This window comes from Mesitornis unicolor, unplaced genomic scaffold (assembly GCF_000695765.1).
Source record: "Mesitornis unicolor isolate BGI_N332 unplaced genomic scaffold, ASM69576v1 scaffold1912, whole genome shotgun sequence".
Taxonomy (NCBI): domain Eukaryota; kingdom Metazoa; phylum Chordata; class Aves; order Mesitornithiformes; family Mesitornithidae; genus Mesitornis; species Mesitornis unicolor.
The window spans coordinates 25,167-52,268 of NW_010169645.1; the positions used below are offsets into that span (position 1 = coordinate 25,167).

The 27,102-nt window shown below is 42.8% G+C and overlaps 1 protein-coding gene across 1 annotated transcript in view; it reads right to left on the reverse strand.

Moving 5' to 3' along the window:
• NKD1 (naked cuticle homolog 1 (Drosophila)) overlaps window positions 1–27,102 on the reverse strand; it is an 86,858-nt gene that overhangs the window by 24,170 nt on the left and 35,586 nt on the right. Inside the window, exon 3 of the mRNA XM_010179396.1 lies at window positions 12,208–12,265. Within this exon, the coding sequence (XP_010177698.1) occupies window positions 12,208–12,265 (58 nt within the window). The remainder of the gene's footprint in view (window positions 1–12,207; window positions 12,266–27,102) is intronic.

Sequence of the window (27,102 nt, forward strand, 5' to 3'; positions counted from 1 at the left end):
CCCAGCCATCAGAATGAGCAGTATTCGAACAGGCTCGTCCTGGGGCAGCGCCAAAAGTGTGTATTCAGCTTCCTCTGGCTGAAAGCTGAAGCTGATGAATTAGACACACCCTTCAAAACAACAAAGATCAAGCTGCCTTCTCTGAAACTTACTGCAGGGAAATTAATTGTCCATTTTAAGTCCAGCGGGACAAGTCAAAACCAATTTAGCAAGCGCTGTACTAGCTGTACTTTGTACTAGCGTGGGATGGGTATTTCAACCTAAAAATATGGAGAAAAATAATTTTCTTCTGTTTCACTATTTCCTGATGATGGTCACAACACAAATTAAAGGTTCGATTGCACACCAAGGAGTGGGGAAAAAAAAAAGATTCCCGATGTCACAAGACCTACTGCCAATACTTGACCAGAGGAGACGGTCAAGCACAGAACAGCAGTGACTCAGAGCATGTGATGGCTTGCAAAAAAAACCCCAACTAAAACAACCAAAATACACTCTTAATCATGCAGGCATCAGATAATGTTCCTAACTGACAAGTCCCCATGAGGACCTTTGGTAATCACTACACTGAAATTCACTCAAACGTTCAGACAGCATTTTCTCTCCTGAATAAAAAGTAGTGAAACTCCCAGGTCTGTGGAACACCACCTCCCTTACAGCTTCAGTTCCCTTTGCCAACCCCAACAGTCTGACACACATAAGTAGGAGTATTTCCAAGCCTTGATACAGAATCACAGGTTTCTGTCTAGGTCTGGTGTCTCTTTTTTTGGCTTTTGGGTTGGCGGTGAAAATTTTTTACTATCTCTTTACTGAAAAGATTTGTACTAAAGATGCAGATACAAAGGACAACACAGCCTCTCTCTGCTAGCTAGGGTGTAACTCATACATGCTTAAATGCTAAACCTAGATTTCTCACACTCTCTCTGGAGCGAGTTTGCTGAAGGGAGGGAGTTTGCTGAATTTTGCCAGATTATGATTCCCTTTTCCAATTAGTTCCCCAACTGGCTGTATTTCATCAACAGCAACTGCCAGATTAAATGCCTTACTTGACCATCTTAACCCAATACACTTTGATGTTCAGTTCTCAAGCTTCCAAATACCTTTTGGATGAAGATCAGACAGCACTAAACAGAATTACTAATTAATTAAGCAAAGTTAAATTTTAAACACTGTTTGTTGTGTTAGCCAAAAGCCTGAACAGAAGAGTCTTTTTTTTTTTCCCTTCCTCACTGGAGATCAAAGAAGATCGTTTTTCCCTCCCCTCTCAAAAAGAAAAGGGGGGGGGAGCAGAAGGGGAGAATCTCCGTAAGCGTCGGTCAGAACAGTTCAGGACGATACCTGTAGCAGCAAGGTTTGTGTTTGATCAGTGGGCACATCAAAAGCCACATTAACAGGACGCAATCTGTGATATCTCTCTGTACCATTTAACACGGGTAAGTACTTCTGAAGGGAACACTGTCACCATCATATGGACCACTCACCACTTCCTAACAGCATGACATGTCCCTGGAGCTCTGCGTGGGCCGGCAAGGTGGGGGATTCTGCTGCTCAACAGTGACAGATGGGGACACCAACTGATCACTTCTGACTTAGAGCCAAAGAAGAAAGACTTCTCCAAAGACAGCCATACACTGATTTTCGTTAGTAACTGGTAACAATTTTCCTTTTAAAAATCCTTTCTGAGTGTAAGTTGAAGATATGCATGTTCACATAGGATTTTCAGTCTTAAATTTTCTTTGTCTCTTTGGATTTCTTTTCCCCTGAGATTCACAGGGGAAGAGAAAGAAGAAAAAAACCCAGCCACTACATAACTCTTTATTCAAATGAAGACTGAGTAGGTAACCTTATTAATAATGTAGGCTTTGATATCAGCTCACTCCCATCTAACTTGGATGTTCAATGTGAAAATTGTGTTTCCACCACCTTTGCTGTGATAAAAGGGCCTCTAAAGCTATTGGAACTGTAGGATTCATTTAATCAGAATGTCTTCCCATAAGGAAGAATGGGATTCTGACCCTCACAAAGCTGTCCTTTTATAAAGAGCAATATTGTGGACCTGTAACATTATTTTAGCTGTGATGAATCCGTTACACTTGACAACTCTCTCATAGTTAATATTCAGTAGCAGATTTAGTGCTCCCATCCCACCTTACTCTGAGAGGTGGGGGAGACTGGAGATTGATCCACAACACAACTGAAAAGCAATTTAGCGACTAACAGTCCAGCATACACATGTACATGTACTAGTATATGTCTCTTTATCTTTTCACATTTATACACAGGTAAGGAATGGTACTGAGGTGATGTATCACATACATACTGCAAAACATGCAGAGAAATAAAATTCATCAAGGCTTGACCTGACCACCTCATCTAAAGTCCAGAGAGCGCACAGGATCTCACCACAAGAAATGATTCCAACAGTGGAAACACAAGTAACTGCTCACCATTATTAATAATCAGAGTACAGCCCAAACACCACAACCAGAGATGGAAGCCTGCTGTGCTGCGCACTGCTCACAGTGCAGCAGAGGAGAAGGTTTGGAGCGTGCTCACAGCAGCAGCCAGCCCTTCCGGTTGCTCTGGAGAGCCCATGCGTTTCACCACTCCAGATTCAGCTTTCCACTTGGAGCTAGCTACCCCTTTGGTGAAAAAACTTGCCATGTCCTCCTAGACAGTGTCACGGTGAATTCTCATTCAACTGTAGCATCTTGAAATCAGGGTAGGCCAGCAGGTGCTGAGCATCCTGGGGGGTCTGCATCTGGACACCAAGAATATCCTTCCATACCTGTAAAGGCTCATTAAAAACAACAACAAAAGGGGCTGCAGCACCACTTTTCAGCTTTATGTCTCCATTCCTCACGAGGGACTGTCATTCCCTCCCAAATAAATCCTTTGCGCAGAGTCAAGGCCTGCCTTGGGTCCTGGCTGCAAGGCACCGCGAAGCTCCCTGCATCTCCTGACCCCTGTGAAAATCCCTCAGGTAGCAGCTCTGTTACTTCTGGATATTTTGTTTTACAACTACTATTCCTTCCCTCTCTTTTCATTACCTTCACAGTTTTTAATCCTTTTCAGTACAAAGTTGCGCACTTTGTATGACATATTTTACTGATGAAAGGACACATATTGCTGGATCAGATTTATAAAACAAGAAAAACCTGATTACTGGTATTTTTATTCTTTTGGTAGGCTGGGGGTTGGAACTTTCCATCTCACAAGAGCAAGCGGCTGGACTCCAAGCTCTTTCAAGAGCAGAAATGTTGCTTCAGGTTCATTTCCACAACCCCATAGTGCTGCATTTATTATTTGCCTTTACTCACAAACTACTTGTAGTTTGTAGTTACAAAAACAAAAAAAAAAGCCCTCTTCCAAACAAATGACATTTTATCTTTTTCTCCACAGGAGAATAAGGTTGACTGCTACTCGTGCTTTGAGGTTTGGGTATGATTGAGATGAAACATCTGTTAAGAAAAAAGGTGTGTGTGTGGGGGACTTTCTTTTGCTAAAAATATCATGCCTTTTATTTTCCACCAAACTTGAAACATGTGATGAAATTCAACTTTTAAAATATAACCCTGGAGCTACTTGAAACTATAAAAGTCTCCTCAGTATCTGAGGCAAGTCAGAATTTCCACTGTTCAAGCTGGGCTTTTATGAAGAGCAGACTTTAGAAAAAGCTGTAATCTGTCTAGGTAACAAAGGGCACTTGTTCTGCCTGGTGAGGTAAAACTTTGGGTTTCTGTAGCTACTGCAGCAGAAGTGGAGTCGAAGCACACAAAAGCACCCAGACTGATACACACTTTGAATTCGGAACAGCAACTGGCAAAAGCAATGCGCTGTTGCCTGAAATTGCCTCTGTGTCTGCAGGCACACGCTTGTGCATTGGCAAGGTTCAGCAATTGTTGTGCCTGAACTACCCAGCCCCAAAGTTCGAGCGCCCATCTAGCTCTATATCCCTCAAGCTCTACATCTACCTAGCTGTCTGTATAAAATAATGGCTCCTAAACTCAATCCCAGAACTATTTAATACCGTTCATAAACTGAATCCTCACGTAAGCCACTCTGGGATATGAAATCCCTATGGCCAGGAGCGAAGGGCCTCATGGGGGCACTGACGGGGGACCTGAACAAAAGCCTCCTGCAGAAAGCTACCAAAAAGCAGCAAAGGGAGCACTCTGAAACTCAGTTGCTTGGCTGCGTCAAGGTCAAATCAAACACAAGAGAACTGGCAACTTCAGGAATATTCGGGAAATGCAGCAGGACACACTGCCTATTAACTGGTATTCAAGGTTTCTAAAAATAAATGTAATGTTTCATGTAAAGGCAAGGGATTTGAAACAAATATATTGTCTTCTGAAATAGCAAGGGCCAAAACTGCTTTCACTTACAAGAGCACAAAACTGGAATAATTCCATGAACACCAGCATGAGAGTATTATCTGGCTCCAAATCTTTGCCTGGAAATATGCTCTAGTTTCACATGGGTAAAAAAAAGAGAGTCACAAGAGAGTCAGAGAAGAATGGCATTTTGACTCACTTTTCAAAAACATGTTTAATAAAACCTCCACGAACTGTGGTCAAAGCTACAAGAAAAATAACTGGTAATAATCGTTGCTGGGAAATTAAAAGTAGAAAAGGACCTTTGTTCCTCAAGTAGAATAAATGAAACCACTGGTATTCATCATGTTTCCAGAGAGATTGTTTTCAAGCTCCTGACTTGTTCCCATATTTCATTCTTTGTTCTTGGTGGTGGATGTCCTGGGGCAAAGTTCAAGTACGTTTTGATCCCGCTGAACACATAGGGTAACGCAGTTTTCTTTCTGTACCACACACACTACATCAGCTGTCTCTCACAGGTACGCCCGAGTGCACCAGCTTGCCGAGGCAGACCTGATGGCAGACCCTGCCTCCCAGGTGAGGCCCCATGGCAGAGGCAGGCCAGCAGGATGTGTGGGTGGACATAGCTGGCTGTAACCCAGCCTCAGGTAGAGGAACACCTCACCTCACTGTGTCTACACATCCTACAGTTCCTTCTCCCCCGAATCACAGCACTGACAGGCCCTGGAAACACCAATAACCAAGACTGATTTGGGGACTTCCGCTTACTGAGGCCCAGCCTTTTCAAACCTCATGCATAGTGGATGAGCCTCATGTCACTGGCACCTGTTTCATAGAAACACAGAAACATTTGGTTGAGAAAGACCTTTAAGATCATTGAGTCCAACCATAACCTGTCCACCACTAAACCACATCTCCAAGCACCTCATCTCCCTTCTTCTAAACACCTCCAGGGATGGTGACTCCACCACCTCCCTGGGCAGCCCCTTCCAGTGCCTGACAATCCTCTCATTGAAGATATTTTTCCTAAGATCAATCTAACTCTCTCCTGGCACAATTTGAGGCCATTTCCTCTCATTCCATCACCTGTTACTGGGTAGAACAGATCGACCTTCCCTCGCTACCCCCTCCTTTCAGGGAGCTGTAGAGGGCAATAAGGTCTTTTGCCCTTTGGTTGCTCCTTCCCACATGCACCCTGGCTCTTACATGCCACAAGAGAAGCTGCTACAGAGGTCTGCAGACATCGGTTTTCAACAACTATATCCACAGGTGACTTTTGGCCTCCGAGCAGACTAGTTCACAGCTACCCTAGAGCTGAGAGTAAACGAGTATTATTGGTGTTAATTGATTCTTTCTGTAGCAGCCACTCAGAAAGAGCATTAGCTTCTCTGTGAAACAGGGAAAAGCTGCAGTCTTAGGCAGAAGGAAAGAGTATGGAAAACCAATATTGTTACAAACACCAAGCGTGCATATAATATTAATGCTTTCCACATTTAAGGTATTCATAAGGATCAACTCTGCTTTTTTGAGGTTCTTGTTCACTTCCCTTTTCATTACCTTGATTACCTACTGAACCCTTTTTTTACATTACACACAATTAAACTAACGCTTGGCTTTCTTCAGCCACCATAAAAATAGAGACCACTTGTACATGCAGTAGGTTTTCATGTATACTAGACTTTGAAATCCTCTCTCTGTCCTATGATAAGGGACAGACATGGATACAGGAAATCCTAGGCTCTGTTCTCAGCTTTGCTACTGTTTCCCTGAACCAAACATGCAATTTGCTTGGATTCAGGAATAACAACTTTCCAGCAGTGTAGAATGATCTGAATAGAGAGATCAATGTGAAACTATTACTTAGAGCAGGTATGATCCCTTCCTAGTCTAATGCAGAGGATTAATAACCCAGAGCAAAACTCTCAAACCGGAGACAAAAAACTGGAGACATCATCTAGCAAAACCTCAGGCAGCTGTGGCAGGAGCTGGTGGGTCATCAGCTAACAAGAGCACTACCCGACGTGCGGAGACCGAGCACAGCACAGGCAGCAGAGCACTCTCCATGTGAGGAGGAAAGCTCCCCCCCTGAGGTGACACAACAGCCCACTTTTCACTGCCTTTCTGTGCTCCACTTGCCAACATGGGTGGGAGCTGTTAGACACTGTAAAGGTCCATTTGGAAACACCTGGAGACCACTAACTCATTACACACAGGCTATAGACAACTTTTGGATGGCAACCATCTTTCATCACTACTGACCTGGCTGCACTTGAAACAGCAGCTCTAGAAGCAAAAGCTTCAGATCCAAATACCAGCCCCATCAACTAGAACAGCTCATGTTAAGAAACACTTGTACAATTTTATTTTTTTTAAAGAAGTGCCTTATGCCATAAGATTTTCCTCCCACTCGTGGCAAACAGCCTACCTGCTTCTTATAATTTCCTGGATCTGTGCATGACCACAGGAAAACTTCTGCAAATCCTACCAGTCTCATGTTCTTTGGTGACTTTTATTCTAACTGCCAAACTAAGCAGTTTTCTCTTGGCGCTTTCCACTGCTCCTTTTTTTTCCTCCCCCATCATGTTCCTCGGTACTCCTTCCAGCACACAGGAGCCAGTATCAGCCTCCAGCCCAGGAACCCGCCGTGGGTCAGATAATGGAGCTGAGACCAGTGGCTCACCCTGAACCTGAAGGTATTTCTCAGAGTTGTTTCATGTCAGATTGAGTAGCAAAGGCTACAGCAGAAACCTCTCCACAGCTGAAAACAACAGAGCCAGTGCAGATGTGACCACCAGTCTGAGGTGATCACACAGCATAGACGTACGTAAAGCAAACCCACGGTAAGTGCGCAGGATTAGCACCGAGTGATTAGAACACAGAGCTCCCGTATGACATCCCAGAGGGCTGACACAAGAGCACTTTTAAGGTAGAATGATTGTGCTCTGTTTGCAGTGTCAGCCATGAAGAGGTATTTGGTTTAAGAACATGACAGGGAAAGGGCCTTTGTTTCCTGCAAAGCATCACTCCTGCATCACTAGCACTGGGGAGGTGCTGAGATAAGGCAAGTTAGCCTGTGTGCAAGATGCAATCTTGTCTTTTCTATAAAGACACTGGAATTTCATGTAAATAATAAACAGAAAATTATTTAAGCTTTAGAAAATTAAATAACCATCATAACTGAAGGCATTAACAAGAAAGGAGCGTGCAGTTTGAAATAACTGCCTTTTATTACCCATTTGTAGCTCAGCCTAGCACAATACACGAATTTATTACAACTAAGAGATTATCAAAGTAATATATATCAAAGTAACGCTCCATCCCATGCCCTCGGCAGCACTCCCATGGCAGCCAACATGCTCTCTTCACCAGGTTCATTCTTTACACTTGGTTCCTCATTTGCTTATCAGTTATTATTAAAGTAAAAAATAACAACACAGCTCTAAGTGGTGGAAACCTGTTAACCATACCTCAGCTCACACTTGACCACAGATTCCCTGGACACTGGGTAGAGGAAGAAGAGATGAAGGACTGACATTAACATACTACTGGCATCTTAAAGAACAGATAATAATATTAAGAATATAATGAATTTCTGCTTTGCTGAATACAGCATTCCTTACTGGTGGGTCTAGAAATTCCATGTCTTGTAAGTGTGCAAAAAGTGCTACAAGTAGCTTTTTTACAGCTATGATAGATTTTTTTCAGCAACAACATGTGCTTTGAACTCTGCTGGAGGGCTCTCTAATATTTACAGGCAAGAAGATGACCTGAATAATTTTGTCCTTTCTGGTACCATACAAGGGAACATCTTATATCCAGGAATTTGGATACAGCTGGTTTAGGAAACATATCAAAAAATGGGTTTGTTGATTCAGGTCAAGCTCTGTCACTACTTTCAGAAGGACTTTGGATATCATGTTCAGATAAAGCACCGGGAAGGCTTGGATCTTCTCCAGTCTTCTGTTGAGAGAATAATAATCAAGACATCACCCTCGGCTGACAAATGAAACAGGGAACAGATTGCTGTCAGCATAAGAGGCAGCTCCCCTGACAGGTACAGGACTAGATTTATCTCACAGAGATGCAGGATGTCTGGTTAGCAGAAACACTTAAGTCACACTTTCCAGCAGCACAGTGCCATGAGAAATGACACTCGCGTAACTAATTGGGGTGATAGCTTAGGGGTCTCCTGAGCATAAGGACTTCACCTTGAACTCAACAGATAGCTGAAGCAGACTGATAGCTATCTCCCCCTGGGCTCTAAGGAACTTGTATTGCCTCTTTTCCACAATCATTCTGCGTCAGAAGGAGACTTTCCTGCTTCTGGTTCAAGCAGGGAGCAAACAGACTGCTCTGAAAAGCTTCTAACTGTTCAAGCAGTAAGATGGAGGAAGCCCAGTTCACTTCATAAAGACATGGAGTGGTCACAGATACAGAATGCTGTCCTGGTCTACAGGTGGCAGCTGTGAAAATTTCCAAAAAGGTCCAGGGAAAGGAGGTGAAAAAACTTATGGAAAAAAAGAGCAGGACTCTTGAGCGATTCATTAAAAAGCTTACTTAAGCCTTGAAGAGCAGAGAGAGAGAACCTGAATGTCATTCTTGAACACACTCATAGGTGTCCTTCCGAGCCACCTGCGTGTCTCCATGATGGAAGACTGACTTGCTGCTTGATGCTACACTCAATTCCTGCCTGCCAGTTTAGTTCCCCCACTGAAATGAAATGAAAAATATCTCCCAATGTTGGTGCAAGTTTTTGTGACTTCTTCTATTGCTACCTCCAGTAGTTCAGATCTGGTGACCTACTAGTCTATCTAGGGACAAAGAAGAGAGAATACAGCCTCTTTTATCCTAGGCATGGAGAGTGATAAAGCCCACGCTTCCTGTGCAGGAACTGCTGGACAAGAAAGTTCAAGCACAAGAAGTTCACACATAGCCACAGCAGACTGCATGAGTACTCACAGTTCGGCAAGTGGAAGTCTCCGAAATGCAGTGGGAAAGCGCTGCTAAACTTGGCACGAAAGCTGCAAATGAAACGACTACAGAACCCATATCCAGCATGCTCAACTGTTGAGTTGTTAATGAAAGAGGAAGAAGGGAAACAGAGTAAGAGTAATATAGGAAGAGGCTGAGGTTTCCACTGGTGTCTCTTACCTAAGGAAATCACTGACCATGTAAGAGAAAAACCAAAACTTTTGATTTAGTGACTTGCCCAGCAGAAAACCAAAGGCAGGTGCTGGATGTAACAGACAATACTGGTCAAACTGTTTCTCTCTGCACAGCGCTCTGTAAACAGAGTCGCCACTGTTGAGTTCTAACCTCTTGTCATGCAGCAACACTGAGTCAACAATCCGCTGTCATGGCTTAATGCTTTTGATGTTTACTTTGTTCTTTCTATAGTTCAAAAGAAAGCACTAATGCACCAGTCCTCTTACCAAATACAATCTTAATCCCAGAATCCCGAGCCTTTTGCTGTTGGCCAGTTAAGTCTGTTAAGACGAAAGGATTTGATCAAGCTTTACATAACAACACAGAAGTTAAATCCAGCAAAGAGAGTTCTTTTTATCTGTACTGCTCAGACGGCTAAGAGGGGGAAACAAGAGAGGGAGATAAAAAAAAGGTAATGAACTTGGCTATGTAAAACAAAATAAGGAATTCAATTATTTCTCTTATTGCCACTTTGTCTTTTCAGTGAGAGTCTTGTAAAGACTCAGATTTATTCTCCAATAAAGTCTCAGAGTGTGAAGGCTATAACTTTCCCCTAGTCCAGAAGAAATGTGGCACCTGCTGGGCTTTTTTGCAAATCTAAGAAATGTTTCTTTTTCATTTTTTTCCATCCCTACTGTGTATTTATGATGCCAAAATATAGCTCATTTATTAGATACTTGCTTGGTACTCGGTAGAGCTGGGCTCAAGTCTTTGTTTTGCCATTCCTGTCCTTTGTGAGCTTAGCCCAACCCATCATGTTTCAGTGTGTTACAGCTCCCTGTCTCTGAAACCAGTTACCAGTATGCCAGTGTTATCCTATGACATGTGAATGTATAATCATCCAACAAGTATGTGCTAAACCAGTCCATATGTAAAGATAGGTAGCAAAATAAAGTCAGAACAACTATTTTAGATGGAAAGATTAACATACTTTCTAGAACATTAATTACATTTTCACATAACATTTCTATGCAGGAAAGGGTTATGATAGTACTCATCCTGTACCTAAGCCACACAGAATTGAAGCTGTTCCCTAACAAAGGTCTCAAATCATGTTTCAACTTCCCTTTATGCTAATATCTCAATTTCATGCTAGTACTATCACAATCATCCAAAATCTTATGACAGTAACTGCAAGTTCCATGTCTCTCAACTGGAGAGACACCAGGCACAGCTCTGCCCCAGGGACAGTGCACGAAGCAAGGACCACCTGCTGGTACCTAAACCTGCACTGCTCAGCTACTGCACAAGAAATGAGATGCATTAGAAGTAATCATGTAAAACTGCTGAAAGACTGAAATCACAGTAGCCTAAAGGGTTTTGCACTCTAAGGAAAACAATCCTACTGCTGACTAGTTTGGAAATATTGCCTATTGGATATTGTGTTTCCTATGCAAGACAATTCTACATAACAAAGTAAGAAATAATTAGAGACAAGGAAAGGTAGAATGAGACACAGAAAAATTAATTTATTCACCTCGCTGACATTTAATATCCTATGTTAAATAGATTTTCCTATAATTCTGAAAATTAAAATGGCACCCTTTATTAGAGTTGTGTCCTACTATTAGAAGAAAAGAAAACTGTGGTGAAGTTAAACACCGAAACACTTTTAAGAAACACTGACTCCATCATGGCAAGTATATCTTGCTTTTGCTGTTTTGGTTTTTTTAGTAGCCCACAAGCACCAGCTGAAATTGAGCTCCTGTGTTAAACAGGCACATATGAGGGAGGGAACATTCTTTGTGACCTACAGCCACGATAGAAACACGGGATCCAAGAAACTCCGTATAGGAACACATTACTTCACAGGTAAGATCTGGAAGACAGCCATTGTGAACATAGAGAATCTTCCAGGTTCTGTGTAGACAGAAGTCTCTACCACCAGAAACAAATGACTGGATTACAGGAGGACAGAAATATCCAAGTTACACTTGACACAGTTCATTGCTCTAATGAAGATGAGCATGTTGTTTCCACTACCCTGTAATAGCACACATCCCATGCAACCACTTGTTAAACTAGAGAATTTCCTAGAGAGTTTCTGAAGTCTCATTTCCTTGTATTTTCAGAAGAATGAGCAACAATGTCCTCAAATTCCCACCACAACAATTATTCCCTCGCCCCTGCAAGGAGAGGCTTGATCACAGAGGAAGAGGTGAGGTGAGCCTTGGAAAAAAGTAGTTATCTGAAGCAGTACTTCTTCCATTCATGTTCAATTTGAAATGTATTGAGTAAGAGCCCCTGGTCTTTATTAGAAATTAATGCAGGAGTTGCAAAGTCTGGTTTGTGTAACACAGAAGGCTGGTTTGTGTGCAGTGGATCACAGACCTCAATGCTAACATTTTAAGCGATGCATTTACCAGCTCTGCTGAGGACAGTGACACTCACTACTGCTACCTATGCCAAAAGGAGTACCTGGGAAAAAACTGAGACTGAAACACTTGGTCCCTGTGATTACTTGGGTGACTTTTTCAATTCAAGGATGACAGTGGTAGGAGATGGAGAAGTAATACCCTGTTCCCATCTCAACAGTTTTGTCAGACAAATAACATACCAGTATACCAAGAACTGCACTGTCATACATGCATTCTCACATTGACTTTTTCACTGAATTATACCAATATCCCTTAATATTAACCAAGAAATTTTGTTATTTAAATACCTTCTAGATGAAAGTGTTCATCACCAATAGTGTCTCTGTAGCCTTCCTCAGATAAATCCTGTTTAAAAAAAAAAAGAAAGTCAATGACAAATATACTACATACAAAGTGTTGAGGTATTAAGAATATGTATTTATTATTGCCAGGATTAATTTAAAACACTAAGGAGAGCACAGAAAGTGCTCTTTTCTTTTCCAGGAAAGAAGTCAATCACTTTATTAGTGGTAGACAATGCATTTGATGCTATTTTACAATGCTCTGAACATACTGCAGGACAGAAATGTAATGGAGATTAATAGATTGTACAGGGGAAAGAAAAAAGAAGTGTTCATATTCAAATCCTTTTATGAAGTAGATTAATATTTAGCATTTCAACATTCTGTCAATCAAGCAAGAAAAAAAAAAGCCAAATGGAAACGATAAAGGAGAAATAAGCCCTTCACTATCCACAGAGGAATGTTATCACTTGGTTCCACCAACAAACAGAAAACTTTCGTATGCCAGAGGTCACCCAAGAAAAGCAGATACCAGACTCTGAAGAGCTGCCTGATCCTTCAGTCCCAGAACTAATGACATTTTGTCAGCCCCAGTACGTCTAGAGTAATACAGAAGCAGATGCCATAGATATGCAGACGATCTTATCTCAGACCCAAAAAACGTTTCGCTAATGGTGCTGAAGTAGTAATAAAGGGCATCAGTGGGATTTGGAGCTAATCCCACTTACAGTCCCACTTCTTACAAATGAAGAGCATTCTTACTCACACATTAGCAGACCCTTCCCACTCCCAGCCAAACCACAAGCAATGACAATCATCCTCGCCTTCTGCCTCTCCGGTCATTCCCAAGGCTCCAGCATCCCCGAAACATCACCGACCTCACACCAGTCTGGCTCCCTAGATTTTCCACAGCCACTCTCTGCTGTTGATAACTAGTTACAGTGATGAAGCAGGAGATGGTCCTACAAAGCAGACGTGCTGCACTCCTGGCCCTTTTAACTTCACCTGGGAGTTGGCAGAACGGAGCTCTTTGCACAAGATAAGGGAATAACCTGTGAAAATTGATGTCTGGTTGTATTCCTTAGCTTTATTGTTAAGCAATTTTATCATGATAAAAGCAGGTCACCTCTTTTTCTCTCAAAAAGCTGACAGAGGTTCTTTTCTTCCTTCCACATGCCCAAGTGTTATTCTGTGAGATCAGTTATCAGAAAGCAACTAAGCCACAAAAGCCTATCTTAGGAATTCTTCAGTATCAATTTCTGCAACAGCATTTTAAAAATCATATTTCACAAACACCACTGGATAGCTAGCCCAGAGACACTAAAAATATTGTTCTGTTCACAAGCAGATATCCTGAAATAAAGTTAGAACTCGGGGGCCAAATGGCTCTGAGAAATGCTGGCAACCTGGCTCGAATGCCTGGATTCTGCAAGCACAGTGCCACTACAAAAGCTGTCAGCCTGGATTCAGCTTTCCAAGAAGCAAACCACAAAACCTATTTGGTTTCTTTGAGTTTTTGTTCCAGTAGAAAAAGTATCTTTTTTTGAGCGTGTGTTTGGATTGTGTAATACCGATCATTATGTCAAAAGTTATGGAAAAAAAATGGACGGTGAATAAAAAGTCATTAAATGTTGGCATAACTTATCATACCTCTGCAAGAAGATGGTGTTTCCAGGGCCTTGTAAAAGTTGGTTTTGTTTGATCAGATCCCCCCATGTCATTGTTTTCCATGGAGCTTTGAGAGCACATCTCTGGCTGCTCTCATAGAAGAGACGCAGAGAAGTGACTCCATGGGCATATATGGCACCTCGGCTCTCTCCCACAGTGCTAAATATTTAATGACTGTTATGTTTGGTTGTTTTGATTTTTATACTAAACTCCAAGTTCCTGCTCCCTCCTGCTCTCTTGAAAAAAAAAATCTTTTTTGTTAAACTGACCAGCAAACATGCAACAAGTAGGTATGATCTGAGTTGTGATGCACCTCTGAGGACAATACTACCTAGCTGGTTGCCTTCATCTCTCAAAATTTCAGCAAAGCAAGCAGTGCATCTGAGTATCAAAGGTTGCCTGTTACAATGTCATTAATCTCATCCTCTACAAAACCCACAAGTCATTAGTTTTTAGTATTTTTCAAAAGACATCACTTAAAAATGAGCATACATTTGTTGACATAGAACAAACCATCAAGTAACTCAGTGGAAATGAGTGGAAGACTGAACTATGAAAGAGCAGAGTGAAGCATTAATATTCATTCATTCACTTCCTTATTTTCTCACTTATAATTACATGGGTCTTAAGTAAATATGTTTTATATTCTAGTCTAGTTTCACTCCTTCTCTAGCTCCTAGTTATTTAAGTTAAAGTAGTAACTTAATGCAAGCAAATTTCCTGTAAGTGTTTCTGCCTTAAACCAAATTATTATAAATTACCAAATTCTAGAGAAGTGTTTTTATGATGTTGAACCGTAAGATAACTGTTAAATAGCACACAAATTGACAATCCATCCAGAAACTGATGAGAGTATCGTTTGAACATTTTAGTGACACATTTAAGCAGAATTCCTCAGCTTCCATTCAAACACGCTCCTCTGTGTGTGTGAGATGCTGCCATGTATTATCTTTGATAGATGGGTATCTGCAAAAGCTGTGGGCAACTCTAAGATTTTACAGGAAAAAGAGAAAGGCAAAAAAAGAAACTATATCATCCATTTTATTATCATTAACTCTTCTGTCAAAAGAGTTCAAGAAATTCTAGTGGGAAGCCAACACTACGGCCGGGTAGGAACGCCTAGGCTGCAGTTGTGTATCACTGTCCTGATGCGATGCTTTAAACCACAACGCTGCATTTTCGACCTGGAGCACCGACTCATGAAACAACCAAAACCAGATGTACCCTGTGAAATACTACACAAATGTGGTCAGCGAGCACTTGAAAGAATACAGAAAAGAAACATCTACGCAGAAGGATCATTCCAGCCTGCCACTTGTATAGGCTGCTAAACAGAAACCCATCTGGAGTACATGTCTGTACCTCACTGGGAGTTTTCTAGATCAATACATTGGCTGTCGTTAGCTACCAACACAAATCACACCAAATGCCTACGATTCTGGCTCGAACATCTGCTTCCAAACTCTGCACAGCTGGCTGCCTGTGGCAGGGAGGACCTGGTGTCCCCCACGTCCTGTTCTGATAGGTGCTGCTCTGCTCTGCTTCCATTTAAGAGGGTGGGGGTGGAGAGCAGTGTTAATTAGTGCAACTCCTTCGGAAATGCTGCTTAGTATGTACATGCACCAGGAAGAAAAACACTCTTGAAAAGCTCCCACACCCTAGGGCTGCTATTCAGCTGGTTACAAGTCAGGCAATTGTCACTCACTTTCCAGCTTTGCCATGCAGTCAGACTCTGATGAATTCTAACTCACTGGGAATTTTATTCTTTTAACCCAAACCTCAGCCCTAACCCGCCTGTGCAGTTTTCTTACTGCTATGGTCTCCAGAGACCAAATGCCAGGCTATCATCTGAGGCTTCCAGCTATTGACTTCCTTTTTCCCAGTCGTCTGACAACACTACCACCCAAACCCCCACCCCTCCTTTTGCCTGCGTCACTTTACTCCTCCCACGCCTTTATTGCCTCCCTTTCTGCTTGTGCACTGAGGTTAAGCTCCTTGGCTTCACCTTCACAGAGCCACAGGATTGCAGAGTGGTCGAGGTGGGAAGGGACCTCTGGAGATCACCCAGGCCAACCCCCTGTTGGAGCAGGATCTCCCAGAGAAGATCACCCAGGAACACATCCAGGAGGGTTTGAAGGTCTCCAGGGAAGGAGACTCCACAGTCTCACTGGGCAGCCTGTTAAATACAGGCTAACACGCTGTCAAAGACAGTTTTGTTTCTGGTGTAAGCTGAGAGAGCTCCATCCATACATGTATTAGATATATGAAAGGATAACCTTTGATTTAGGGAGGTTATCATGATAACAAGCAGATTTTTAACGTCTGAAGCCCCCTACTCCCTGTATTCCATCACAGTCAATACTGTGTTAATTAACATTTTTCTAAAAGGTGTTGCTCTTCTCAAGTAGAAACAAGTTACTTCACTTCTCCTCCTTCAAACAACTCAGTAAAATCCTTTGATTTAGTCTTATGATACTCAATTTTTCACTTTTTTGGCAGAAAATATGTACAGAATTCCTGTTTTAGTTAAGTTCTTACCAAGGTATCATATCCACCACTTTCCCCAAGCAAAACACAGCAAAAAGACAAACTGTTAAGCAAGAAAACTTTCCTCCCTATTTTTAACCATCTGTCTGAATCATGCCTTTTTTCCTCCTTTTATTCTCATATTGATGCAATACAGTTCCAGTACTTCTGGAAAGAGCAAACTTAAAGAAATGCATTTCACAACAGTTCCGCAAGGGATAAACTGTGTGGTAACTCTAACATCTTGCGGGGTAGATTTTATAACTGTTTCAAAGTGGCTGCCAACAGGAACACCTTATCACCTATGCACAAACTTCCATCCTTCATGTAGGCAAAAAACAATCACAAGAAACAGAGTTTGAAGAGAATGAGGATGCCCTTCGTCCTTCACCCCAACGACTGAGGGCTCTGCCAGCTGCCCCACTGCTGTTCTGAACGCTCCTGTCTCACTTGCAGGAAACCAGTTTCCCAAATAAGTCTGATTTTCATATAGTGAGTCCTCAGCAGATTTTGAAAACCAAATCTCCTGAAGCTGCTTCAGGAAACACATCCAGACCCCCAAACTGTCATTATTAGTGTTTTACTTTATTTTTAATCTTGCCCAGACTTGCAGAGGAAGAGGTAAATGACTTTTTTGAAAAACAGTTTATGGGAGGAACCTCATTCCTCTTTGAGTATCTGAAACTTCCCATGGACGACAAACATAGCCATGTGTAACTACGCCCTACTCAAGCCCAGCCTTCACTCCTAGGAAACCTATTCACACCTCAAAAACCAGTATCATTTATTTTAGGTTAATGCAAGTGAAAGCAGATATTCAGGTGTATGAAGTGATCATAATTTTTTTACAAATACAACTTTGCAGCCAGGTTTAAAATTGGAAAATAAATTAAATAAATGAATAAATAAAGACGCGTGCAGTCAGACATCCTTGGAGATGCCATTCTGCACTTAGAACTGAAACCTTACATATTAATATTAGCTTTCAAAAATGCCTGAAGATCTCCCTCATAAACCTTTTCAAATAAACCATACACTTCTGTATTTACAATGTCCCACTTAAGACAAGACCTTCCTTGCCTTCTCTGTTCATAGCTGAGCTATATACCTGAGTCTTTACACAGATACAGAATATATTCCAAATCTCACTATAATGAAAATTGAAACCAGGGAAATACAATCAAGAATCAAAGCATATACCATACAGATAAACACTGTAGAGCAACAGACATTTACACCTTGGTTCAAGCCTAATATTGTTTCTCCTACAGCACATTTTACCTTTTCTCCTGCAACCACGAGATTTCACTTTCTGAGTTTCCCATTCTGGATAATTTAATAATAAAGATAACTCACCAGGATTCACCTTTCTGTAAAGAACGTGTAAAGCAGCTCACACTTGGAAAAGAAGTCAAGGTGACTTTAACTTTTAGACCAACACTAAAACATACATTGCAACTGCAATAATGCAGTTTGTTAAGCAGAAGCAGCAAACTCAACTTCTGCAATGTTTTCTTTCTCTGAAATAAGAACCTGGTGCTCTGTGATCCATTACAGACTGGTTTTTCTTCCTCCACCACGCATGGAAGCTTCTCTCAGATAAAATTCCTTCATAATATAATCACAGGATGTGGAGTTGTTAAGAAAACAGGTTTCTCCTCTAAGATGTCTGACAGAGGATCATGGGTGGGTTTAGCTGCTGCAGTTTAGGATTTTACTGCCCTTATCTGCCATAGACATAGATGGCCTCTATGTCTAAAATTATGGTCTTTCTAACAGAGACAGCAACACAATGGGTGTTGTACAACAGAGACTGAAGTTCATCCTTTGGCACCTTAGCACAAAGTTCACACTCATACCCCAGCGCAAAAACTATGATGGTGAAGCACACAAATGCATTCAATTCGGTTGCCGCTGCTCTAGAAGCAGCAACTCCCAGCCATAATAATATGGTAACAGGGTTTGAAACTGCTGCATCTCTATCCACCAATGGGACAGAGAACCTTCTCACAGAAGGTGACTGCAGCGCAATTCCAGTTGCTGGTAAAATACTGTGAAGATCAAGACAGGGTAAAAGAAAAAAAAAAAAAAAGACATAATCTTCAGTCACAGTCAATCATAGACTATTAGAGGCTTATGAGGCAAAAAATATGCCCAGTATCTTTAGTTCTTGTCTCCTGTTACGGACTCTCAAATGGGTACAAGGAGCAGATGTACAACACACGTTTAAGGAGATCCCAACCATAGGAACAGGAACATGAGACTGTTGAGGAAGTGAGAGCGCCAAGCAGACAGGCACCTACACAAAAGCCTTCACAATGGACATCTGAGTACGAAAGAAAGGAAATGTGGTACTTTTTGCTCCAGGTTGCTTCCAACATGCGGCTGAATCTCTTTTGTCCCAATCCAATACCTGGACCAGACCTTCCAACAGTATAAAACAAATCCTCTCCTCATTCTTCTGATGTATTTCTTTTCTCCAGCCTATGAAAACAAGGGAGTGACAGTACTGAAACATGCTCTTTGCAGGCAGCTTTTTCACCTCTGCTGCAGTGGGTAAATGAGCATCCTCTTTTAGTGGCCAGCCACTGCAACATGGATTTAACCAAAGCCACCAACGTGCTCATTTAACCAGACTCGTAAGATTCCTATGAGCTCTGGAAGATAAGCATGCTAGTAAATCTTTATCTATTTATATCCTGTATACAAAAAAATAAATTCTATACAAGAAAAAAAAATCACCATTAAGAGCTTAAAATGCTATGGACTTTCTTAATATCACTTGCAGCTAGCATTAACAGATAAAATTATCCAATGTACATTAAGACCTGTAGACAGGCAGACGATCCATTTAGGGGACAGCTTTATTTAGATCATTCCAGTTTCAAGACAGAACATTACTGTTTCTATGATGCTTTCACCCTGGAGTTCATGGATCTTTACAAACTCTTGCTAAGTGACATCTTGCATTAACACTGTTACTGGAATTCTGGAGCTATTATGGCTTCTGCTTTTCAAGGCGATAGGGTGAGGCACAGTTTCTCAAGGACATCTGCCAGATAAGAGATGATTGATAATTGAAAGCAACTGTTTGAATAGATGTATGGATTCAGCAGTTATTTCCAACGGAAGGGTCTAACCATCTCTAACTGGAAAAGATCATCAGTCTTTGAGATTAAATAGGACTGAAATGCGAAATGACTGCGTTTTGCTATATTTAAATTCACTTTGAAGCTACTTCAGAAAAATAAATGAACTCACTCTACAGATTCGGGTATTTACCTTACTTTGTTCTTCCAGCTATCCTATAATCTCTTTGCTGATTGCAAAAATCAGTTGTTCCATGTCCCCCAAGATACCCCCTTCATCACAGATTATACTGATGAACAAGTCTAAGGACAAATCTTCATCTACCTTCCAGCCTGGAAAAGCTCAGTAACTCCTCCAAATTGCTTATTTTGGGCTTTACCACAGCAGGCAGATGGCCGTAGCTACGTAATAAATCTTACTTTCTGTTCAACTTTCTTTCATGCTAGATTTGGTTACCAAGAAACTCTTTAACAAACAGACTGAAGTGCACTGAGGTGATTTTACCAGGCATACGCTGAGAAACAAGCATGGAGAAAATGGCCACAGAGCTTCACTACAGAACAACTGGCTTGCTTCAGATGTGATGGCTGAACTCATGGGTGCTCCTTCCACCGATCTTGGTGATCATCCAGCTCTAACATTCTGCATCCTGAACCTTTCTTGGGATAACAGCCGGTGTCTTCCTACACAGCTCAGGTTTTCATACAGCATAAGGGCTTAAAGCTCCCCCAGCATGATAATCAATGCTCCTCTAGTATGTTTATAGCTCTAAGTCTTTTCCTGCTAATGGATGACGTGTATTTGTGCAGCTGGAGGAAACCTGGATTCAATAACTGCTCCACCACAGACTCACTGTGTGGTGCAGGGTAAGTCACTTAAATCTCTCCATGCCTTCATTTTTTAACTATAAAGCAGAATTCTTGATGCCCACCTTTGCAAAGGTCTCTGATTGCTCCAGACGAAACCATACCCTGCTCCATAATATCACCTTATTAGGCAGTGCAGGTGTGTGACCCTGGCCACATATGCTAATGGCAATCCATAAATCTGTCAACAGGAGGTGCTGGCAAAACAGATGGTTCGCATTCCTTTTGAAACCCCCTCTTTGTCCCCAAAGCCCAGGTATGTCAACTAATCATTTTATAACAGGTCAGGGCTTTAATGAGCCAGGAAGTCATAGTGAAGCACAACGCCACCAGCATTATGGCTAAAATCAGAACCAACAAGAGGAGAAGACAGAGAGGTTTCTTTTACCCTTCTCTGCAACCTGACACGTAGAACATTGGGAGGCTCTCCAATTGGGCTCATTGGGCTTCCTCTCTGCAGGACATGATAAAAGAAAAAGCAGAAGCCGTCCCTATGCATTCCCATATGGGGCACGGCACCAGTGACCATACCTGACTGCTGCCTGACGCTGGGTACAGACACACGTGTTTTAATTACAGGCAGTAAAAAAACCACAGACACACACCATATAAAAACCTGATTTAGATGAATAGTTGCATGTTGACCCACAGGGTCAGGAGTATTACAAGTAAATATAAAGTTCACTTCTAAACATTTTATTTTTTTTAAACTTAGGAGTTACCTCTGTTACTAGGAATTTCGATTCTCCATCTCAATAGCTGAAAACAGAATACACGGCATTTTCCCTGAAAACGTAACTGCAGCAGGAAGGGCTGAGGCAGGATCTACGCTGCCGGCTGGGCAGACTGCTGGGAGGGAGCGCTTGGGTGGGCAGGGGTGCAGGCAGGGCCGTGTGGGGCTGCCTGCCACGCACATTCCCATAAAAGGAATCCCAGGGCCAGGGACCACATCAAAGCCATGGAGTTTAGCAGATTTCCCCTTCCCCTCCCCCTCGGTCTCTGAGACGGAGCCTTCATCCCCCAGAATTTAATATCTTTTTCCTCCCTCCCCCCGTCAGCCCCTTTGTCTGCGCCTCTGTTCTCTAAGAGCTAACAGATGTCAATGCCAGAGAGTTTCAAAGAAAACTCCTGATGCCCACATAACTCATTACAAGGAATATATTCCAAGAATGCTCGCAGCTCAGGAGACACCGGGCGAAAAAACAGAGGAGAGGGGGCAAATGGCTACTCTGAATAACCCTGGAGAGAAAATAAATAGTTCACTTCAAAGTCATCAGGGAATTCTTTAACAAGCTCTTTCTTCCGCAAAACACAGAACAAATTCAGCTGAGCCCAGAATTCCCAAAGGGAAAAAAATAAAACCAAGCCCCACATCGTTGACAATGTATGCATCAGCCAGGGCACCCGGCTCACCCAGCAATGCGCAGCATTCCCCAGGTTGGATATTGCCGTTGGATATATCCTATCCCCAACATCACAATTAGAGAGCAGGGGCATTCGCTGATTTAGCAAACGCAGGTGACTGCAGTTTTGGGGACAGGCAGGTCCACATCCTTGGCTGTTTGCTAGGGTTACATCTAGGCCACAACCCCTCATGAATTTTCCTGGCAGGTCTCTTCCCTCCCCAAACAGCTGCAGCCCCTTGCCCTTTGGTGAGGAGCTCCCTGGAGTCACCAGGGCCTGGTGGAGAGAAGGGTTGAGAAAAGGGGGAGGGCGAGGATGTGATTACATCCATTTCCACAGCAGGAGGGTCAGATGGCATCATGGTACACAACTGGGGGGCCGCTCTTTTATCCCTGATGCAGGCAAATTTCCCACTGAAACCAGTGGGAGACTGGTGTGTGCAGGGACTGCAGAGCAGGGCCTCCTGCGATCACAAGACCAGAAAGTGGTGGGAAGCTCTCCCAGCAGCACCTCCCTCGTGGTGCTCTGCCCTCCGTCCGCATGGATATCAAACCAAAACAAACGCAAATATAACAACGATGTTAAATTCCCTTCTCCCCCTCATGCACAGTCTCCCAAAGACCCACTGCTGCAGTTAGGATGTAACAGCCTGTATGGAGTTCCTACCCATGAACTGCAGATTTCACACAAAACAAGTGACAGTGAGAAAGAAAATTTGGGGAGAGGCAGGGGGAAATCCATCCCACTATGCAATCATAGGCATTTCTCATCTAATAATTAAAACATAAGGAGTTTTAAGGGTTTTACACAGACAGGTGTGTTCTCCTGCTTGGATTTTTTTCTGTTGTTTACATGGAAGGTGCAGGGAAGAAGTCAGCCCTACTTGTACAGCAGCAACAACGTGGTGTCGCTTTTTCAGAACAGCTGAAATACAAACCATGGTATTGCAGCTCAATATGGAGAAGTATTAGGGTTTCACTGCTGCTCATTTCCAAGCGCCACACTTTGCATCCACTTTAATCTGCATAAAAATTTTCCTTTACCAGCTCCATAGTCTCCCCACTTCAGCTGCTGCTCCTCCCATGCTCACCTTCTTTCCAGAATAATCATCCCCCAAACAGACTGGGAAACAGATTAGGTAAACAAGAACTAAAATCTTCTATCAGCTCTTTTCAGGATAAAATGTGGTTCCTCGTAAAATGACTCCTTATTATCTCCTGCCTGGAGATAATAATGGATCATTTCCTCTGGGGAATAACAAGGAAGGCATCCTCAAGCTTTGTGGCTTTGTAACTAAAATACCGAATTACTGAGGTCACCCACCACATGTCTGGGTGGCTGGAAACTTCAGGATGAGAGCAGAGAGCAGAGCTGCTCAGGTACCTCACATCTCCTATATGGACTCAGAGATTTCCTCAGGGGCAGAGTGGGGCCAAGATGGAAAAAGTCAGGAGAAGACAGAGGATGACAAGAAAGTAGAAAACACAACTGAGCCTTTAGGCCTATATGTGTGCAATCAGGAGATCTAAAATTCTGTTCCATAAATAAAAAAACGTAATAAACTCCCCGAATATCGCACCTGTTACCTCCCAAAAACAGCACCACAACACACCCAGACCAAGGGGCTGTTCAGTGCGCAGGAGACGAAGCCCTCCCAGGAGCACTGGTGCCACTGCCCGTGGTGCCCGCGCTGCAGTGATGCCCCAGCCCCTGTCCAGCCGTTGGTCCTGAGCTGCGTGGGCTGGGCACTGCCTTCAGAGCGCGTGGTGTGTCCTGCCCATGGAGCTCACAGCTGTCAACCAGTAGAGCCCAGCGTGAGCTGATTCCTGTTCCTCCTGTCCCACAGATACCAGAACAGAGTGAGGGCGGGGAAAAAAAGAATCCTAAAAAGCACAGTATGTAATAAAAGCTATGGCCTGGTTTTAGTTTCAACTGATGCTACTGATCACAGAATCACACAGAATCACAGAACGTTAGGGATTGGAAGGGACCTCAAAAGCTCATCCAGTCCAATCCCCCTGCCGGAGCAGGAACACCTAGATGAGGTTGCACAGGAAGGTGTCCAGGCGGGTTTTGAATGTCTCCAGAGAAGGAGACTCCACAACCTCTCTGGGCAGCCTGTTCCAGTGCTCTGTCACCCTCACTGAGAAGAAGTGATGCTTTGTCCTTTATATTAAAAAATAACAGGACTACAACCTGAGGTTCCTCCTAACATTGGCAATGTTGAACCTGAATAAAGCCTTGGAAATCTGCACCTACTCTTGACTCTTGACTTTTTACGACGTTTCTGCTTTCTAGACTCAAACATGAACTACAGAGGAACCGACACAGCCAGCTTTTTAGTAACCTTGTTGGACTCTCTCAGCTGTTTCTATGCATTGACAATTTATATTCAATAGGCCGAGTTACTTTTGCTGGAATTTCTCAAAGAAAAAACCCAACCTACAGACAAGCCAGAGCACGAAATTTTCGAGTGTTATCTTCTTCAAATGGTCTCAGCAGTAGGGGCCTAGCAGCATTCATTGGCCTCAGAAACTCATAATTCCTTTCCAATCTCAAGCAGACAAATTAAAAGCAATTAAAATTCTTTACATTTTTCCCAAACTTCTTTTTTCCTAAACTGTCAAAATTAGCATTGGTGTATTTCAACTGTGTACCCCTGAACGCTAAAGGTCTAGAGAGAATCCTTCAGGTGTGTATCTCCTCAAACAGGACTTGTGCCCATACACACAGGAGCTGCACTACAGAGAAGAAGGGGGGGGAAAGAAAAAGCAACACCTTCAGTCTGCCATGACAGAGCAGATCCCATTTTGATGCAACTCTTGAAATTCTGGTCATGAAAAAGCTGAACACTGGGCCACTGGTGTGGTTTTGTCTACTGAACTGGGCAGAATGATGCCCAGAGACATCCAAAGACATTGGAAAGGCTTTTATGGTTCATTTTCACCATTTCAGGGAAGACCTTTGGTTTTCTGATTGCGTGTGTGTCACAGTGTGTATCTTTGTTTGTTACACTGTAAAGAAAACAGAAACTTCAAGAAAAAAATACTAATTTTGCGAAACATTAAGTTTTCTCTCAAGAATCATTGATAGAAAAACATAACCCAGTCTCACAAAATATTATGCAGTTTCTTAGCCTGAAACAAAGGAACGTCTCTTGTAGTGGCAAAGCCACTATGAAGCACTATGGGAGCTAGTATTTGTAGGACACCATTGCCTTTTTTCCCTTGTTCCAGTATTAACAGGCTGCTCAGGGAAGTGGTGGAGTCACCATCCCTGGAGCTGTTCAAGAAACACGTAGATGTGGCACTTCGGGACAGTTCAGTGGTCATGGTGGTGTCTGGTTGACGGTTGGACTTGATTTTAGATGTCTTTTCCAACCTCAATGACTCTACGACTCTGTCCCCATTTCCACGTCTTACTGTTACCTGATACTCGTCTGCAGTGTGCTCTAGTCTAGAGATCACTGCCTGTGCCTCCCAGTGCTGAGAAGACTCCCAGACCCTCCCCTGGCCCAGGAGGACATACTCCAGAAGGTATGTCAGGATCTATTTCCTGCCATGTGTAGGTGCTTGCAGTAGAGGAGACCACTCCTTCCCCCAGGCACGGCTACCTGGAGCAGCTCTCTCGTTCACTTCCTGCAGTGACCAAGCTCAGAGAAAGATGAATTCACAGGTCTTGAGCAACCAAACTGCAGCTTTTGGTCCAGGTTTCGCAAGCTCACAGGTACTAAGATCAACCGCGAATGCCAGGGATCCATCTCCAGGCATGATGTTCTGGATGGTTTCAGATAGGGTGCACATCTCTGACACAAGCTGGCCTTGGCATTGGACTTCACACAAAACAGAAGAGGTCAAAACCAGTGCTGTGAGAAGCCAACCAAAGCAAGGATACTGGATGTTGCCCAAGGCTGTAAGAGCACCATTTCCACATCCTGAGCACATCCCTAGGGCTAGTGAGTCCCAATGTGCTCCCCTGGGAAGGACACAGGTGGCACCGAAAACACGACGCCAGGACCAGCACAAAACACCGACAGAAGTGGCATCAATTGGGATCAACGGCCACTTTCCCCATCCAGAGAGGGTGGGAGAAAACTGGAAAAAAAACTTCAGGTACTTCAGTTTCACCATAGGGCAACAAAAGGTTCCTCATGGTCTAGTGGCTAGCAAGTTCCACAAACTGGAGTTTTAAGAGTCTTGTCAGGCTACCATCCTGCCTTACTTTCTTCTTTTAAACCAACTTCATCTTCATGGCAAGGTTTTGTACCCATTTGCTATGATTTATGACATCTTATTTAAACAGCAAGCCAGTGGAAATCCTTTGCAATGTTTATACAATCTCTAATATTTTCCATGAGGACCAGACACGTTTGGGAGGGGAGGGAGGAGGGATGACAACCAAATGCAGATGATATGCAGAGCAGCAGACTTGACTGACCCCCAAGCAACTATTAAAGGGCCAGCAGCATCTTAAACGTCACATTTGCCCAGAAAAGTTCTACTAAATCCTATGCAAACACCTGAAAGGCATTAATGGAGGAAGGAAACCTCAGCATTTCCAGCCAGTTTACTTTGCTCACTCCACAGAAGATTGTTTCCTTAATGTCTTTATTCAAGCCTGTTGGTCCATTTAATATGTTCTGGTATGAAAGGTGCACGAAGAGGAGTGGTGCAAATAATTATTAAAATAAAGGAAAATGACAAAAAGGTTTTATTACCCCAAGCTACCTTCATTTAAATTTTGAAACATAAACTAGGAGAAATATTTCATCACGGTCAGTATTGGTATCTAGGTTAACAACATTACTTTAATGTTGAATGATTTTAATGCTGCTAATATTTAAAGAATGAAAGAAAATGAACACAAACAGAACAGATCTCTCCTCTCTCATTAGACACAACCCTGAACTGCAGTCGAAGGAGTCTGTGGGCAGCCCAGATTGCATCAACAGCTTCAGCAGCTCCTGACACACCAGAAATACAGCCCAAACTGTTGCCCAAGCTGTCCTGGCAGGACATGCAAGCCTTGATTTTGAGCCCAGTTTTAGCCTCATTTCACATTTCTGTAACTGCAGCAGAACAAAATCAGCGTTGCTGGACACGGAATTGTGCCTTCATCTCTTGCCGGAGCATTCAGGACCAACTCCTTTTAGTCAGCTATAGCATCAACATCGATATCAAAGTAGGCATTTTAACTTAAGTTGAAAACTCTAGATTTCTTCCACAAGCAAAATATTAAGAACCCTGCCCTAGAGAAAGATGAAAGGAGCCAATCTCCCCTTTAAATTACCACGCAAGCCTGGGCCTTGACTCCTTTTTCAATGGGAAGCCAAAACGTCTGACTTCAA